At 47.6% G+C, this 16,174-nt stretch overlaps 3 protein-coding genes across 7 annotated transcripts; 2 read left to right on the top strand and 1 right to left on the bottom strand.

Annotated features, from left to right (window-relative positions):
* The first annotated feature begins 361 nt into the window (after positions 1–361).
* On the top strand, positions 362–5,125 carry kifc1 (kinesin family member C1). Of its 3 annotated transcripts, none has more exons than XM_062486988.1 (16): positions 362–470; positions 970–1,037; positions 1,237–1,314; positions 1,505–1,604; positions 1,736–1,789; positions 1,879–1,917; positions 2,020–2,218; positions 2,376–2,541; positions 2,807–2,980; positions 3,106–3,213; positions 3,357–3,641; positions 3,747–3,911; positions 4,060–4,198; positions 4,355–4,494; positions 4,599–4,672; positions 4,891–5,125. In XM_062486988.1, exons 2-16 carry the CDS (start codon positions 1,026–1,028, stop codon positions 5,009–5,011), a joined length of 1,854 nt encoding a protein of 617 aa, XP_062342972.1. In that variant the 5' UTR covers positions 362–470; positions 970–1,025; the 3' UTR covers positions 5,012–5,125. The 3 variants fall into 3 exon arrangements, with proteins under 3 accessions (XP_062342972.1, XP_062342970.1, XP_062342971.1); XM_062486986.1 differs by having other exon boundaries at positions 363–470; positions 2,807–2,974; positions 3,100–3,213; XM_062486987.1 differs by lacking the exon at positions 362–470 and adding an exon at positions 511–611 and having other exon boundaries at positions 2,807–2,974; positions 3,100–3,213.
* A 164-nt stretch (positions 5,126–5,289) lies between these two features.
* Positions 5,290–9,772, top strand: zbtb22b (zinc finger and BTB domain containing 22b). Of its 3 annotated transcripts, none has more exons than XM_062486578.1 (4): positions 5,290–5,469; positions 6,038–6,271; positions 6,355–7,293; positions 7,392–9,772. In XM_062486578.1, the coding sequence occupies exons 2-4, from the start codon at positions 6,038–6,040 to the stop codon at positions 8,376–8,378; spliced, it is 2,160 nt and encodes a 719-aa protein (XP_062342562.1). In that variant the 5' UTR covers positions 5,290–5,469; the 3' UTR covers positions 8,379–9,772. The 3 variants fall into 3 exon arrangements, with proteins under 3 accessions (XP_062342562.1, XP_062342561.1, XP_062342560.1); XM_062486577.1 differs by having other exon boundaries at positions 6,033–6,271; XM_062486576.1 differs by lacking the exon at positions 5,290–5,469 and adding an exon at positions 5,492–5,844 and having other exon boundaries at positions 6,033–6,271.
* daxx (death-domain associated protein) lies at positions 9,418–15,575 on the bottom strand. The gene is made up of 11 exons (XM_062486579.1): positions 15,490–15,575; positions 14,567–14,794; positions 13,870–14,244; positions 13,392–13,523; positions 13,191–13,307; positions 12,727–12,958; positions 12,475–12,629; positions 12,198–12,396; positions 11,136–11,676; positions 10,855–10,984; positions 9,418–10,339 (listed from the first exon to the last, which is right to left on the bottom strand). The coding sequence occupies exons 2-11, from the start codon at positions 14,792–14,794 to the stop codon at positions 10,274–10,276; spliced, it is 2,175 nt and encodes a 724-aa protein (XP_062342563.1). The 5' UTR covers positions 15,490–15,575; the 3' UTR covers positions 9,418–10,273.
* Between the last annotated feature and the right edge of the window lie 599 nt (positions 15,576–16,174).

Raw genomic sequence — 16,174 nt, 5'->3', positions numbered from 1 at the left:
TTAATCTAATGATGGCTCAACATAATTTCCACTGCTAGTGATACGCTTATTAATTTATGTTGATATGAATTGTTAATTTGACTAATGTATCAATATTATGGGCGAATACTAATTCATGCAAATCATTACTTAGAGGTAGTCAGATAGGTAGGTACACAACACATTCAGATCACTACAGTATGTAAAATACCCTCATCAAACAATCCTAATATATTTAGTCTCTTTTATATACTAGCTGCACCGTGGGGCGGGCTAAGAAGCCCAAACAAAGGTTTGGCAAGAGCTGAATTGTGTGTCGTAAACCATAAGATGGCAGTAACACATCTGATGGATGCCAACTGCCGCGAAACAAAAAACGGAAGAAGAAGAAGATACATTGACATCGACCAATGGCATTGCACGATCTGGAAGCGGCAGCAAAACATTTCAATTTCAAATTCAAACGGCTGCAGAGTTAAGGGTGAAAACAGGTAGGCTGATCAGAGAATAACTTTGTTCAATAGTGATAAGAAATTCCACATCCAATGCATTTTTTTTTACCGTACAGTACAGTAGTACGTAGCCTAGCACAAAATGGGATCACTTTGAAGACTGAGCCAACGGTTCATTCAGTACAGTAAGCAAGTTATTTATTGGGCTGAAGTAAAATAGCTTGTTTGTTTTTAGGTTACTGTACTAGTAGTAGTAGCGAGCGATTGGTGGCACTGCGACTAGTAAATCTGTATAAACTGTACTGTACTATACCAAACTAGAACTGAATCTTACCATAATGTAAAAAGGCTTGTTATGTATTGTTTATTAAGTTGAGATTGGCTTGCCTATGTAGACTACGTACTGTACTACTAGGCTACCACTAGCAATTCGTTTGCTAATTACTGTAACTAGCGTAGCACTTGCTAAACAAACATTCATGCGTTTAAGCTTTAAGTTTAAACAATTGCTGACGGTTTACTCTATTTCCTCACACAGGTAGAGTAGCCACCTAACGAGCTCACACACGTTACAGTACAGTCAGTAGCTGGAAGATGAACAAGGAGGTAAGTTGGGGTACTAGACTCAACTAGCTAGTGCTAACATAACGAGAGACACTCATATCAACCCTTCATCGTCTCATTACATCCAGAGCTACGTTAGTAGTAGCTAACGAAATTGCCACCTTTCACGTCTATGATTGTTTAGATAGGACAACTCCCTTTTGTATTCATACACACACCATATGCATATATTACTTTGCAGAACACATCCAAACTGCCAGTCATGTCTGGAAAAAGGGTCCTCAGCACCGAGAGTAGTGTTGACTCACAACCTGCTCAAGTAAGTATTTTCTGGTTAAACAATATCTAGCCAGCCACATAGTTGGCTATGAAGCCAAATATGTAGCTAAAAGGGTTAACATTTTAATTTAGTGTAAGCTTTAGGAACATTCTAGGTATTTTCTGTTAGCCTATTCTTTTAACTAGAAATAGTATGAATCCTAACATCGATGTAAATGCTTCTTCTTCAGAAAAGGATGAGGAAGGTTGAACCAGAGCCTGTCAAGGTACGGCAAGCAGTAAGTGTCATTGGCTCCAAGAGGATCCCTCCACCTAAGCGACCAGTAATTGGTGAGTAAAATCTAACAAAACGCCTGTAGTTGTTTTTAATTCATATATATTATATTTGGATGAACGATGCCAATTGACACCAACGTAAGGGAATTAATTACAAAGTTATTGTCTTTTGTCTTGATTTTCAGCCAAACCTATCAGGCCCACAGGGGCAGCTACTGTGGCTGTTGGTCCCTCCAGGGGTGAGTTTTTTTTGGTTTGTGTGTTTAGTTAATAAATTGTAATAGCCTAGGTCTGGTGGCACATCACAATGTTCGGTTCTGTTCTACAGGTGTCCAGAAGCAGCCGCTTGCCTCGGTCGCCAAAGGAGGTTGGTACTGCAGCCAGCCAAAGATCCCCTCCATTAGGCTCAATGACATGTCTAAGGATGCATGTGGCTGACCCTGGTCTGGCTCTCCTCTCTCTCGCACAGTCTCAGCAGGGGGGTCCAAACGGCCAGCATGGGACCTGAAGGGGAAGGTGAGCGATATGGAGGGGAAGCTCAACAACTACCAGAGCCGTGTGAAGCTGGCGAATCAGGAGAATGAGGGGCTGAAAGAAACGGTTGCACAGAGCAAGCAGAAGCAGGCTGAGATGGTGGCCGAGCTGAGTAAATTACACAAACAGATCAGGTACGCCACCGGTTGAATGGCAGGCAGGATTGCTCAGAAAGGCTGCCTATACTGGATCCAACCCATGCAGCAAATGTACGGGCTTGTGTCCAAACTCGGAGAATAACCCTAGATCTCTGTGTGTGCCTGGCCATGTTTCCCTGATTGTGTGTTTCAGCCAGTATGAGGCCGAGCTGTCAGCCCTGTCTGGAGTCAAACAGCAGCTGGAGGAGGTGACCAGTGAGAAGAGCTCCCTGGAGAAGAGCCTGAGCAGCCTGCGAGCAGAGCACCAGGTCCTGCAGGGCCTCAGGGACGGCCTGGAGACAGAGCTCCACAACCTGCAGGTGGGTCACAGCTCAGAACCGTGTCCTGCTCACACAGCTTCCAGGGAGCACACTGTAGCCCGCTGAGTAGAATATTACAGATGTACGCCTTCCCAGACAGTTTTAGAAAGACCACTAAATGGCCACTATCCTGTGAACTAGTGTGTGTGTTTGTATGGATTCCTTTTATGTTATACCCTTGTGTGGTGTCTCCTCTATTCACTTCCAAACCCCCCCCCCCCCACTCCCCTTCCTGTCCTACCGCCCCTCTTTCTCTGTTGTTCAGACCCAGTTCTCGGTGCAGAGCTCCAGCCTGTCTCGCTGCCAGATCACCCTAAGGGACGCCCAGGAAATGGTGCGTACCCTGGAAGAGACAGTGGCTCGGCAGACGGATGAGCTCCATGCTGGGGAGATGGAGCGCAGGAAGCTCCACAATTCCATCCAGGAGCTGAAGGCAAGCCTACCCAACTACACCTTCTAAGCTACATAACCCCTGGATCACGATGACTGGATCTGAAAAGAACATTTGATCTTTCTCATACTAAGCATGTCTGCCTTTCCACTCTCTGGTCTGCGCAGGGGAACATCCGTGTGTTCTGCAGAGTGCGCCCCCCGTCGACTGGAGGTCAAATGGACCACATCCAACTCCCAGTCCATGACAACAAGTCCATGACTCTGGCCAAGACTGAAGAGGTGAGAACCAGTGCTCTTCCAACACTGGGAGACCTGCTCACTTTATAGATGGAATAAATGTTTTTCAAGGTGACTTTTCATGAATGATAGTCATGGAAGATAACCTCATTCTGCCCCCTATCCCACCTGCTATCCTCCCCCAGTCCCACACAGGCCGTGGCAGTGAAACCCAGAAGAGCTACAACTTCAGCTTTGATCGGGTGTTTGGACCCTCCTCCAGCCAGAAGGAGGTGTTTGAGGAGATCAATCTGCTGGTGCAGTCCGCATTGGATGGATACAACGTCTGCTGCTTTGCCTACGGCCAGACCGGCAGTGGCAAGACCTTTACCATGGAGGGGGATGAGACAGAGACCAGCAGGGGCGTGATCCCCAGGGCTGTCCAGCAGATCTTCAATGCTGCCAAGAGTCTCCGCCAGCAGGGCTGGGAGGTTGGTTGGTTTCTTAGATGAATATAAACAAATGGGTTATTTTCAGAGCCATACAGATCTCACTGTAGAGTAGAGGTAATGGATACCAAAAATTGTTTCTCCTAGTACACTTTTACGGCCAGCTTTGTGGAGATTTACAATGAGACCCTGCGGGATCTGCTCTACACGGGCAAGCCCAACAAGAGGCCTGAGCATGAGATCCGCAAGGTGAACAACAATGAGGTCACCGTCACCAACCTCACATACCAGAACGTCACCACTGAGGATGAGGTATGCTAACTTGCCTCTATTCCCACTCTAAAACACCAGCCTGGATGCTTTTCAGATGTATTTTTTTTTTGTATTGGTTGTGAACTAATTCAATATTAAGGATGTTAACCATCTTTTCTTTCCTACTATCCCTCCTTCTCTCCTCCAGGTGTGCAACCTGATTGCGCTGGCCAATCAGAATCGCTCCACTGCCAGGACCCTCATGAACGACCACTCCTCCCGCTCTCACTCAGTCTTCCAGCTGGACATTGAGGGCGAGAACTCTGGGCGAGATGTCAAGTGCAAGTGTATGTCCAGGGCACACAGTATAACTTCTACACTCTAAAGACCCCAAATTACAACCTATAAATCACAAACTATACTCTATATACCAAAAAATACTCTCAAAGGTGTAGTGATTGTTGATGAGTTGGAGGCTAAGGCTAAACTGTGTCTGATTGCAGCATCTCTGTGTCTGGTGGACCTGGCCGGCAGTGAGCGTGTGCAGAAGAGCCAGTCACAGGGAGAACGCTTCAAGGAGATGACAGCCATCAACGGCTCTCTCACCAACCTGGGCATTGTGATTGGAGCTCTGGCCAACAAGGTGGGTAACAGACACCAAACAAAGAGCTGCTCCATAAATGTGACATTTTATGTGCCGCCTCTAACCCAGTCTCTCGCTTTCTATCTTTCCCTGTCTGTCTGCAGGATAGCTTCATTCCTTTCAGGAACTCTAAACTGACATACCTTCTTCAGGGGTGCCTGGGAGGAAACAGCAAAACGTAAGTGGGAGGGAAATGGAGAACAGGTGGAAAATTACTACGAGCAAAATATTAAAAAGCTCTGAGTAGGAGTCCTGTTTTTAGAATCAGTTTGGATGCATTTGTGCCAGTGAATCCTTGTTGGCATTTTTTGTGTTTAAGTAGGTGTTCTTCCATGCATCCCAGATTCAGATGAAAACTAACATGTGCCTTTGTTTTGTCTCCTCACTTGTTTCCAGTCTGATGTTTGTTAACATTGCCCCAGAAGTGGACAGCTTCGGAGAGACCCTCAACTCTCTGCGATTTGCCAGCAAAGTAAACGACTGCGTGATTGGAACGGCATCTGCCAACCGCAAATAATAAAATAAAAAGATTGTATTGTATTGAATGCATTTTATAACTACTATTACCTATTATAATTCCTTTTAATACCCATTACATGCGCCTTTCAATAAATAAAGGTTCGTTTTTATGGTTCTGTGTCTGCTTGGTTTATTAAACATAAACGCAAAAGTGTATGTGACTAGACAAAGAGTTGTCCATTTAAAACCTACTTCTCCCTTAGACTTTGGATAAGGAGACAACTGTAGACTATTGGAATGCAGCCCCAGATCCTAGACAGCCCTGCCTCTTTTTTTTCCTTATATCGGACCAAGTGTTGCGTCTGGCTGTCTGACATGCCATAAAGGCGACGGTGGACGGGTAGTCTACAGCAGAACATGATGGAGATCAACATATCTTCAAAAACTAACACACAAACTTTAGGGCCAGGGTAGTTAGGCATTGGACATCGGGTATTCGGAATACGTCTCTGAACGGTAAGTTTGGTGTCTAGCTACTAATAGCCACATTAGCTAGCTGATGTTTGATCACACCAGCCTGCCATAGAGCTGGCAACCTCCATAGACAAACCTGTTTGTGTCCCAGCTGCGTGCGCTAGCTTGTGTTAGCTAGCTAGCAAGCTAACGAAGTAGAATGAGAATGTGCTACTTAACGGCTAGCTAAATCTAAATGCAAAACAATAACTTGGTTGCCACGTTACGCTTCCACAGTAAATATATAAGTTACATTCACAAGCCGAATCCGAGTTTGCTTGAATAGCCTACCCTCCATGTCTGAACAGTTTTAGTGGAACGCTATTAATGATTGCTTCGTAATGCAGGCAAGAGGAACCCCACAGTCCATCATTTCAGGTTCGTGGCCCATAGACAATGTCTACTTTATGATGCATACGTTAACGATAGTCTTCGGGGTGTCTTCGTACAACTCTTCAATCAAAATGGGTTTTAGATGTATTTTTGTGTGCTTTCCTTTGTGATTATGGCCACAGTTCCTAACCTTCACCCCTGAAAATAATAAATTGATGGATTGATCTCCCCAGCCCAGATGCAGTCTCAATCCCACTCCCTGGTGCCCGGCAGTAACAGTGTGGGCTCCAGTGCCCCTTCTGGCTCCATGGTGCAGGTGTGCTTCCCTAGTGTTCAGACTTCTGTGCTGGAGAGCTTGAACAGACAGAGGGAGGAAGGACAGCTCTGTGATCTGTCCATCCAGGTGCAGGGACAGGTGTTCAAGGCCCACCGCTGTGTTCTGGCTGCATCCTCACCATACTTCCATGACCAGGTAGGTGGCTAGTCTAACAGACCGTACCATATTGTAAGATTCAACCCATGAGCATAGCGTCTGTTTGTTCCCCTATCCCCCAGGTGTTGCTGAAGAATATGTCAACCGTCTCAATTCCGGCTGTCATGGACCCCCTGGCCTTCGAGAGCGTGCTCTCGTGTGCTTACACGGGCCAGCTGCGAATGCTCCGCGAGGACATCGTCAACTACCTGACTGTGGGCAGTGTTCTACAGATGTGGCACATTGTGGACAAGTGCACCGAGCTGCTGAAGGAGGGGAGGGCAGCTGGAAGCAGGGCCCTGCTGGGGCAGGCTGGAGGGGGGGAAGGCCTTAGGAACCCTGGCTGTAGCAGCAGTGCTGGTGGTGGTGGTGGAGGAGGGTTACCAGAGGTCCAGCGTGGAGGCTCAGACCCCCAGACAGTCCCTCCACAGACCAGTCGGCCCTCCCTGAGTGAGAGCCAGTCCCCCAGCAGCACCAACTACTTCAGCCCCAGAGAAGCACCCTTCGGTGGGGGACCGGCAGTGGTGGAGGCCCCGGGGGAGGGGGGAGGCTCCAACACTACCCCCAGCTACTGTGATCCATCAGGGGGAGAGGCCTTCCTCATTGAGGAGGAAGAGGAGGAGGAAGAGGAAGAGGAGCTCCTCTACTCCAGGAAGAGAGAGAGAAGGAGTGGGAGGAGGAAGCGAGCGAGGGAGGCGTCCGACCTGGAAGTGGGCGTCAGCGACAGCTTCGGGGTTTCGTCCTATCAGGACGGAGATTCCTCTCCTTCGCTGAAGCGTCCGGCCTACAGCCAGCCCAGCATCATGCCCCGGAAGCAGTGGGTGGTGGTGAAGACAGAGCAGGCGCAGGACGACGACCTCATCGTCGTGTCCGGGGAGGAGGGGGCTGAGGAGGAAGATGACGATGACGAGGAGAGGGAGTTGGAGATGATGAGGGAGAGAGAGAGGACGTTTAACATCTCCAACATCAGGACCTTGGCCGGAGACCTAGCGCTGAGAGCAGAGACCGGGATGGACACACAGGTATAACATGATATGTTTTACATACTAGGTATGATCACGATCATGGCGAATAATTCATCGTCTGAATTCTCACTAATCGTAACCTGTTTTAATGCCAGGTGGACTACTGCCACTCTTCGGAAGACTACCTCAAGTTTGATAGTGGCTTGTTGGACCAGACCCAATCCCAGAACCTCCAGGACAGTTCTGGTCCCACGGGGGTCAGGTCAGTATCATCCCTGTTGGGCCAGGTCCAGTCTGCTGCTGCCAGGGCCCAACTCTACCCCTTAGACATGCAGGGGAACCAGATCCTGCTCTACAGCCAAGCCGCTCTGGAAACAGCACCCCCACTAGGCCTGGGAACTGGTATAGTCCAGTCATACAAGGGACCAAACCTAGAGCACGGAGCAGTCCACCTGTCGGGACAGGGGGGTTTGGGTGGCGGCATGGACGGGATGGAGGGAGGGGCCGGAGGAGGAGGAGGGCTCTCAGGAAAGGTGTTCATGTGCCACTGTGGGAAGACCTTCACCCACAAGAGCATGCGTGACAGACACATCAACATGCACCTGGACCTGCGTCCCTTCCACTGCCCCGTCTGCGCCAAGAAGTTCAAGATGAAACACCACCTGACGGAGCACATGAAGACCCACACAGGGCTGAAGCCCTACAACTGCCACAGCTGCGGGAAGAAGTTCATGTGGCGGGACAGCTTCATGAGGCACCGCTCCCACTGCGAGCGGAGAGGGGTAGGGAGAGGAGGAGGCGGGGGGGAGGGAGGGGGAGGAGGAGGGGAGGGGTCAGACGGAGGGGAGGTCGTGTCCCCGCCCCAGCCCTCTCACCCCCCCCTGCCTGGTGGCGAGGCAGGGCAAGGCATTGTGGGTAGCAGGGCTGGAGTGTCCCTCCTGTCGTCTCACCACCTCAGTATGTCCGCCGGCGGGGGGGTCGGCAACGCTGTGTCCTGTCTGAGCATGTCCGGCGCAGGGACCATCCTCGGGGTTAGCTCTCAGAGTTCGCAGGGTTCCTCCATGTTTGGTGTCGGGGCGGGCCGAGGGGGTTGTGCGGAGGAAGTGTGTAAGGTCAGAGCGAACGACAACAGCGTCACATAACAACCAAAGTAGAGACACCGCAAGTTATAACCATAAGCTAACAGTCCCTCCTGGAGCCTCCCAGATGATCGTTCAGTAAAACTTACTCTTAGGTACCTCTCTCAATGACTGTTGGGTAGGACATGGTGTATGTCTTGTCAGATAACCAAATATGAAGAGACAATAAATAACAGGTCCTTGTTAACTTTGTCAGAAAAATGATAGAAATATGGTGAAAGTAATGGTCAATGTGAGTGATGTGATTAATTGCGGCAGTACCGCCTCTCTAAGCAAGATAATGCCTACATTTCCTGTCAGTCAGTACTGCCATTTTGTTTGACATACACTTACTGTATATGGATAAATTGTACTAAATTCTACTTTTAACAACATAACTCCAACTCTACCATTCCTGCTGCTATTTGACCATTCTCATTCTTGTGTGCCATTCAGATTTCAAGTATACGGTGACTGTAATTCCATAGAGTTACACTTTGTGATGTAACAGCCTGGCAGAGGCAGTACTAGTATGGTGTATTTAGAACTCAAACTCAGCAGTGTTTTGTTGTTCATACATAGGACATTATAGACACGGTCTGAACATCCTTATTCATCTCCGCTCTCAACTATAGGATCTGTGTGCATGGCTTTATAGATACCATGTGCAGTAGAGAATTATGTTTACCTTCTGAGAAGGTTTAGGAAAACTATTTTTAAGCTGGACTGAAAAACAAGGGATTTTCAGAAAGGACTTTTAATTTACGTGCTGATATGTGATTAAAAGGAACTTTTGATGTGTGTTCCCTGGGAACTAAGACTACAATGCACCCTTGGTGTCATTAACAGTCAACTAATTCTTTGTCATTTTCCACTTGCATCATTTACATCTGAGGTAACGATATTGGCAACAGGTGAGTTATTGTGACGAGCTATAGCTACTGTCTTGTTTCAGTGCAAGTAAAAATAAGTGGTGCAACCTTTTCAGCTTATGTACATTACTGCATGCGTGAATACATGCATGTCATCTGTGTGCATTTGCCTTAGACAAATGACCACATGGTTGAGCAATCCACTTTTATTACAAAAGGTTTTTACAAGAAAGAAAAGGTGCTTTCTATAACATACCCAACATATTAAAAGAAATACAAAAATAAATGGTTCATTCACCCCCTACATAGAACACATCCCCCTGTGCTTCTCTACTAGTTCATTTCAATACAAAGTCCCTAAATGTCCCAGTGAACCTTGTTGTCCTCGAGGCAGGCTCTGATTCCCAGAAACCCTGTCGCGTTCCTCAGTATGACAGACTGCAGATAGTACTATAGCCCTACCAAGCTGGTACATTGCCTGAATAATCTAATCACTCATTATTGCAGTCTGTGTGGATGTACACAGGCTTAAATCAAGTGTTACATTTGTTATTTCAAAAATTAATTTACATCCAGCTACACACAGCAAGGCCATACAGTACTTATGTACCCCCAGCCATCCACTGCAGAAATAACATTACCAATTTAATAAAAAATGGAATTCATCAAGGGAGGAACAACTGATTACTCTGAAGGAACAGACAGGTAAAAATCCCCATGCCCCATGCACGGGCTATAAATAGAAAATGTAAACACAGTGGGGTTAAAGCTCTACTTTCTCATCCATGTGTGATGAGAAAAGGCTAGTTCACTCTCTCTGGTCTGAACATGTGTACCTTTACTTGTGTTCACATTAGGAAGCAGACCTGAAGCAGATCACACACTTGAAATCAGTAGAGGCGCATTTAATCCGCACCAGAGTTTGGCCTCTTGGGACAGTTCTGATGGTTGCATTGCAGTAGGCCAAGTAAATCCTAAGTGTTGGGAAATGGTGGTCAACCCTGTGGTATTAAGAGGCACTGGTTTGGAGGTTGCAGAGGCTGGGGTCTAGGGTCCTTCCGAGTCAGACAGAACAATGATCTCGTCCGGGTCACACTGGGTCGCCACGTTGACCTGGAAAGTAAACATTTACATTTATGCATTTAGCAGACGCTTTTATCCAAAGCGACTTCCAAGAGAAAGCTTTACAAAAGAGCGTAGGTCACTGATCATAACAACGAGACAGCCCCAAACATTGCGAGCCTCCAAAACATGAAGCATACATTGTGGAAAACCAAATAAGTGCCAAAGGGAAGAACCATAAGAGCATGCAGTTAAACAAGTTACAATTGAACAACATGAAACTCCCCACAAGAGTGCAAGAGTGTACCTGTAGAAAAAACAATCAACAGTAAAATATTTCACAGCGAGTACAAGAATTTGAAACCGTTACAACTAACCAACAAGAGCAACAAGTCTCTCAATACAAGTCATTGTGATCCTGGAGGAAACTAACATCAGGTCCAGCCAAGGATTCCTAAGTGCCGTTGTACTCCCGGAACAAGTGCGCATTAAACACACGTACATATATACAAATAATATGCTTTGCCATTTGCTCTTAGCCCCCCCTTCCCCCCTCCCCTTCCTACCTTGTTCTTTTTAGGGGGCGGTGTTGACTGGGAGCTGGTGACCACTTCCTGTTGGGGGGTGTCTGCCCTGGTGGAGTCTGCCTGCAGGGGACTATTGGCCACACCCGAGTCCAGTGTGATGTCTACCTCACTGGGGAAGAGATTGGAGGACAGAAAAAGACAGACTGACATTTTTGAATATTTGGCAAATCTAAAACTGAAAGCCTAAAAATTATCCAAGTAATTCTTGGATACATCCATTGCTTCTATTAGTATGCATGGCTAACAACTAGATATCTTACCTCTCATTGGCATATGTCTGGATGCCATTTTGGGACTTCCTGGTTGACTCCTTCTGGTGACTTCTCTTTCTCTTTCTTGTGGCAATGGGGCTGGGGGGGCGAGGACTACAATTTGCTGACCGTGTCTCACAAATTAGCTGACTCGTTTCCTTCTTGGTTAAAAGCGGTTCTGGGGAGGGTGGCAAAGAGACATGATTGGCTAGAAGAGGAGGGGACCGGTCGGAAGTGTCTACGCCAGTGCTAACAGACACAATCGATTTATGATTAGAGGAAATGGCGTCTTCAGCATTGCTATTCGCTGACTTGTTCCCTTCGTCTAGTTCCATGGGCTCTGACTGGCTAGGACTGTCTGTGGGGGAGGGGTCTTCCATTAGGGGCGAGAAACCAGGTGCGGACACAGGACTTGCTACGTTTGTTTCTGGTTGGTCCCCCTCTTTCTTCAGTTGTAGCGCTCCAGCGTCCTGGCTAGACGGCTCCCTCACTCCGTTCTGCTTGTTCTCATTCACTTGCTCTGTGTTATCCTCTTCCTCCTCATCGTCCTCTGAGTTAAGAAAAAACACAACTTCAGCCGGGAAACTCTTCATTCAAAGACAGAAGACATTTTAAAGCCAGGGACCTAGCAATTTCGGCTTTTGTTCGAAAGGATTCAAACCAAAATATTCCACCCTCTCCTTTCAAAGCCACTCCCCCAAAACACATGAATGCCTGACTACTGCCAGGAGGGCGGTAGGGGGAGTAGCCTGTCTAATCACTGCATTCGGTCTGAACTAAATGATTGGTAGTGTTTATTACAGTCCTGCAACGCCCACAGATATTGGATTTATTTTGTTTTACTGTCAAACCTGTAGATTTATTGGTTGCTATCAAGATGTGAAGTTTATGTAGGAAAAATGACAAAAGTGCATATCAACATTACCAACCCTGCCTTTAATGGCTATTTACACACCATCATCATCACCACAATTTGTATTCTCTATCACCATCTTTATCATCATCAATAAAACCTCCAATGCCATCATCACAAACTCCACAACCACCATCTTCATCATCGTCATTCCTTACCAGGTCCAGCTTGTGCTGTGCTGGCCTGGATCTCCTCTTCAATGTCTGGGTCAGACGACACATCATCATCATCATCCTCCTCTTCCTCAGGTAGCTCCTCCCCCTCGGCTGACCCCTCCCTTACAGCTGACCCCTCCGCCCCGGCTGGCACCTCCATTTCCGCCTCCTCTCCATCCTTCTTTTCATTGGCCTTTTGGGCCTGTTAGACAAAAACAGACAGTCAGGATATGCCTCTCCCCTAGCCCTTCTCATGCTCCTCCTCTCCCCTGGTCCTCACCTTCTTCTCCAGCCTCTTCCTCCTCTCCTCCTCCTCTGTGTCGTCCTGCTGCAGGGCGTACTTGTTGATGACCTGCTCCAGGCTGGACAGCGCCGCCTCCCTGTTAGAGCGCAGCTTATTCTTGAGGGTGGAGTCCCGCATTGCAGGGTCTGTGGCTTGAGGGTGGTGGCGCGAGAGGGGGGAAGATTAGAGGGGGAACGGACACCCTTACACACACACACAGTAATCCTGTAGCCTTAACCCCTGCCCTACCAGGTTTGTAGGGGTCTGTGAGGTGGGATCCGAAGTTATAGACCATGTCGAGGTGGCGTCTCTCCTGCAGGCGGTTGCCTGTTTCTTGAAAGGCCATCTGGGCGATCTGCACCAACTGCTTCCGACTCAGCGACAGGCTGTGGCGCTCGTTGGCTCGCTGAACCTGCTGCAGAATGTCCGAGTAGTCGGGGGGGTTCAGCTGGGCCTCCGGGCTGTTGATGAAACGCTCTATCTGAGGGACGAAGGGGGGGGGGGGACAGATCGCTATTTGAGTAATGTCACTGTTGCTGACATTTCCATTTTTGTTCCCAAGAACACATCCAACTCATTTGTTTTTGTTGACAGTTTGTCAACAGTCACAGACTATTATAATAAATGGTCCATCTTGACTTGCGACGGCTCCTCCTGGAATCCTACAAAGGTCTGACATGTTTGATACAAGATGAGACAGTGTGCGTCTTTACCTTTTTGTTGATCTCAGGATAGCGTGTGCCACTGTAGCTGATCCTCTGCTCTATCACCCTGCCGGTCAGAGTGTTGCAACCCTTCAGCTCACAGAGCTTGTCATAAATCTTCATCATCTGGAGAAGAGAGAGAGGGCATAAGGGGAGGGGTTGTAGGTGTGTGTGTGCGTGTCTGTGCGCGCGCGTGTGTGAAAAGCTGACCTTGCCCTTGAGCTTGTGCTCCTGGATGTACCCAGAATCATCGTCCATGAGGTCGTCGAGGCTCAGCTCCTTCTCCTGCAGCCGCCGAATCTCGTCGTTGTAGACCTTCAACAGGTTCTCCAGGTACGCTATCTGGAGCAGAGAACACGCCAAACGTGGAAACACACGAACCTCAGCCTTATAGGACCTAGAGCCTGAACCTAGAGCCTGGACCTAGAGCCTGGACCTAGAGCCTGGACCTAGAGCCTGGACCTAGAGCCTGGACCTAGAGCCTGGACCTAGAGCCTGGACCTAGAGCCTGGACCTAGAGCCTGGACCCTGGACCTAGAGCCTGGACCTAGAGCCTGGACCTAGAGCCTGGACCTAGAGCCTGGACCTAGAGCCTGGACCCTGGACCTAGAGCCTGGACCTAGAGCCTGGACCTAGAGCCTGGACCTAGAGCCTGGACCTAGAGCCTGGACCTAGAGCCTGGACCTACCTGTCTTCTGGAAGCTTTTTTTGTGTTCTTCTCCTTATCTTCATCCACCTTCTCTTTCCCTTCATCCTGCTTGTGTTTCTCCTCCGGCTGTCCTGAGGTGGACGGCTGCTCCTTCTTGACTGATGAAGCCTTGAGCTTGGCCTTGGTGAGGGTCTGCCTTCTCTTGGCGGTGCGCTGTTTTAGGACGGTGCAGAGCTCGTTGATGTAGACGAAAGTCTTCGATCGGTTGGCCTGTGCCCGGGTCAGGCACCTCCCCAGAGTGTTCCGGAACTCCACCGAAGCCAGGAAGTCCGGCGAGGCCTTGGCGTGCTTGGCGTGGAGAAAGGTCATGACCTCAGGGTGGTCCTGGGTGTGGTTGGAGCAGTGTTCTACAAACTGGGAGGATGAATGGGAAGAAGGAAATTAAAAGGGGGAGGAAGAAGGGAGAGATTAGAGCATGCAGATAATAGGGGGCGGGACAGCAGGGAAGAGGGGGATGATTGGAAGACGGGTGAGGGAAAGCATAAACATGTGAGCCAATAAGGAGGAAAGAAAAGAGCAATCTGAAACATTAACATTGGAGTAAACTATAGACGCTGCTACATCCGTTTCATCCCAAGCACATGCAATCTATGCAGAGGGTGTGCTTCGTCTCATCATGTGTACTCCTCCATCATCAAGACCTGTTGCTATCAACCCAACAGTTATGCCTATTTACCTCTGTGAATAGTCTCTGGTTCTCTGCCTGCAGCACGTGGCTCTCCTTCTTCGCAGATGCAAATGGTGATTGGGTGATGTGTGTTGGGGCAGGTATCTGGGCTCTAGGGGGTGTAATGGGATTTGTTGAGGGTTGAGAGGAGGAGGAAGATGGCTGAGGCCTCTCTTCTTCTTCATCATCATCATCAAGGACAACAATGCTGTTCATTGGTTCAAAACAAACAGCCATCTGTACAGGGATAGAGAGGGAGAGGATGGGGTTACTGGGGTCTCCATCATCTAAAATCAAACATCTTTCTGTCATAAACTGGATGAAACTAGCAGACATAACTAATCTCTGTTTCAAAACTAAATCCTTTGCACCTATACTGTACTGTCTCCTAACAAATATTAAGGACAGACAACAACAAAAAATACACACCTCTCAGCATGTGGGGTATGACTTCATTATGACAGAGCCTGGTTGTTAATTATTTTAAACCATTTCGTCACGACTGTGAGAAACAATGTTACTGGAACCAAACGAATATTCATGCTAACTAGCTTACTAGCAACAAATAGCTAGGTTACTAATGATACATTTAAATATAAGATTGTCTTAGTGCTGTATATATTGGTTGTTATGGCTCTGACAACACAAAGCTATCGAATATCGACAATCCCACTTATTAACTCATTTCAATCAAACCCAGCGCATTGTATTGGCAAGCTAGTGGGTACAAGACATTACTAGCTAGTTAGCGTTGATAAATAGCTGTGCTAGTCTCCGGTTTGTTAGCTAGTCTGACTGTTGTGGTGTATTTTGCTAGGTAGTTAGTGTTGAGTACTACTTTCATGCAATGATAAGCTAACGGTAGGTCTGATACTAAAGTGTTTATATAAAATGTACACATAACAACGATGACAAAAAACTCGCCAACTTACGCTGTGGACCAAAATATCACAATTCCCAGTCGTCTAATCTAAGAATAAGCAGCGCTTCCATTGGTTAATCATGAGATGTTTCCCAGTAACAGTCTTGGTCATTGGCTAGTGGTTACTTAAATGTAGGGCTGCGTCTCAATAGTTTACAATGGGTTAATGGTTTCATATTTATTTAAATTCTTATTAACCTTAACCTCTGACCATACTTTACACACATTAGCCTTCGTTTCCTTCACGTCCAGTAGATGCCGAGATGTCTCTAATCTACCAATTGGACCCAAAAGACAGTCCTTAATGATTAACCTCAGACAAATATATTTATCATTATGTGATAGAAGGTTTGTTTTGGGTTTTCTTTTCTTTTTTGGGGGGGGGGGGGGATTTTTCATTCAGTGGAAGGGCAACGTTAATTAATTACTTACTAAAAAATTTAAACATGGTAATGCATCGCTGTTTCAGACGACCGGCTGCAAGGTGGGGGTTGCGAAACTAGGCTACACCAACATCTCCTTGTATTGGACCGTTCAGTTGGAGGTCGTTCTTATTCTCCAAAGCTTCTTTCTCATCATAGCCTATACCCCCAATCTCAATCTCCACCCTCACAGAATCATGGATTTAGAGGCGCGTTCTCGCTAACTCTGTAAGGGTTTAGGGCTGTACGTCCCACTGTAAAATTGGCAAGTGT

This window comes from Osmerus eperlanus, chromosome 20, assembly GCF_963692335.1.
Source record: "Osmerus eperlanus chromosome 20, fOsmEpe2.1, whole genome shotgun sequence".
Taxonomy (NCBI): domain Eukaryota; kingdom Metazoa; phylum Chordata; class Actinopteri; order Osmeriformes; family Osmeridae; genus Osmerus; species Osmerus eperlanus.
Note: the sequence above shows the minus strand (reverse complement) of the source record. Positions and strands in the feature narration are given on the sequence as shown.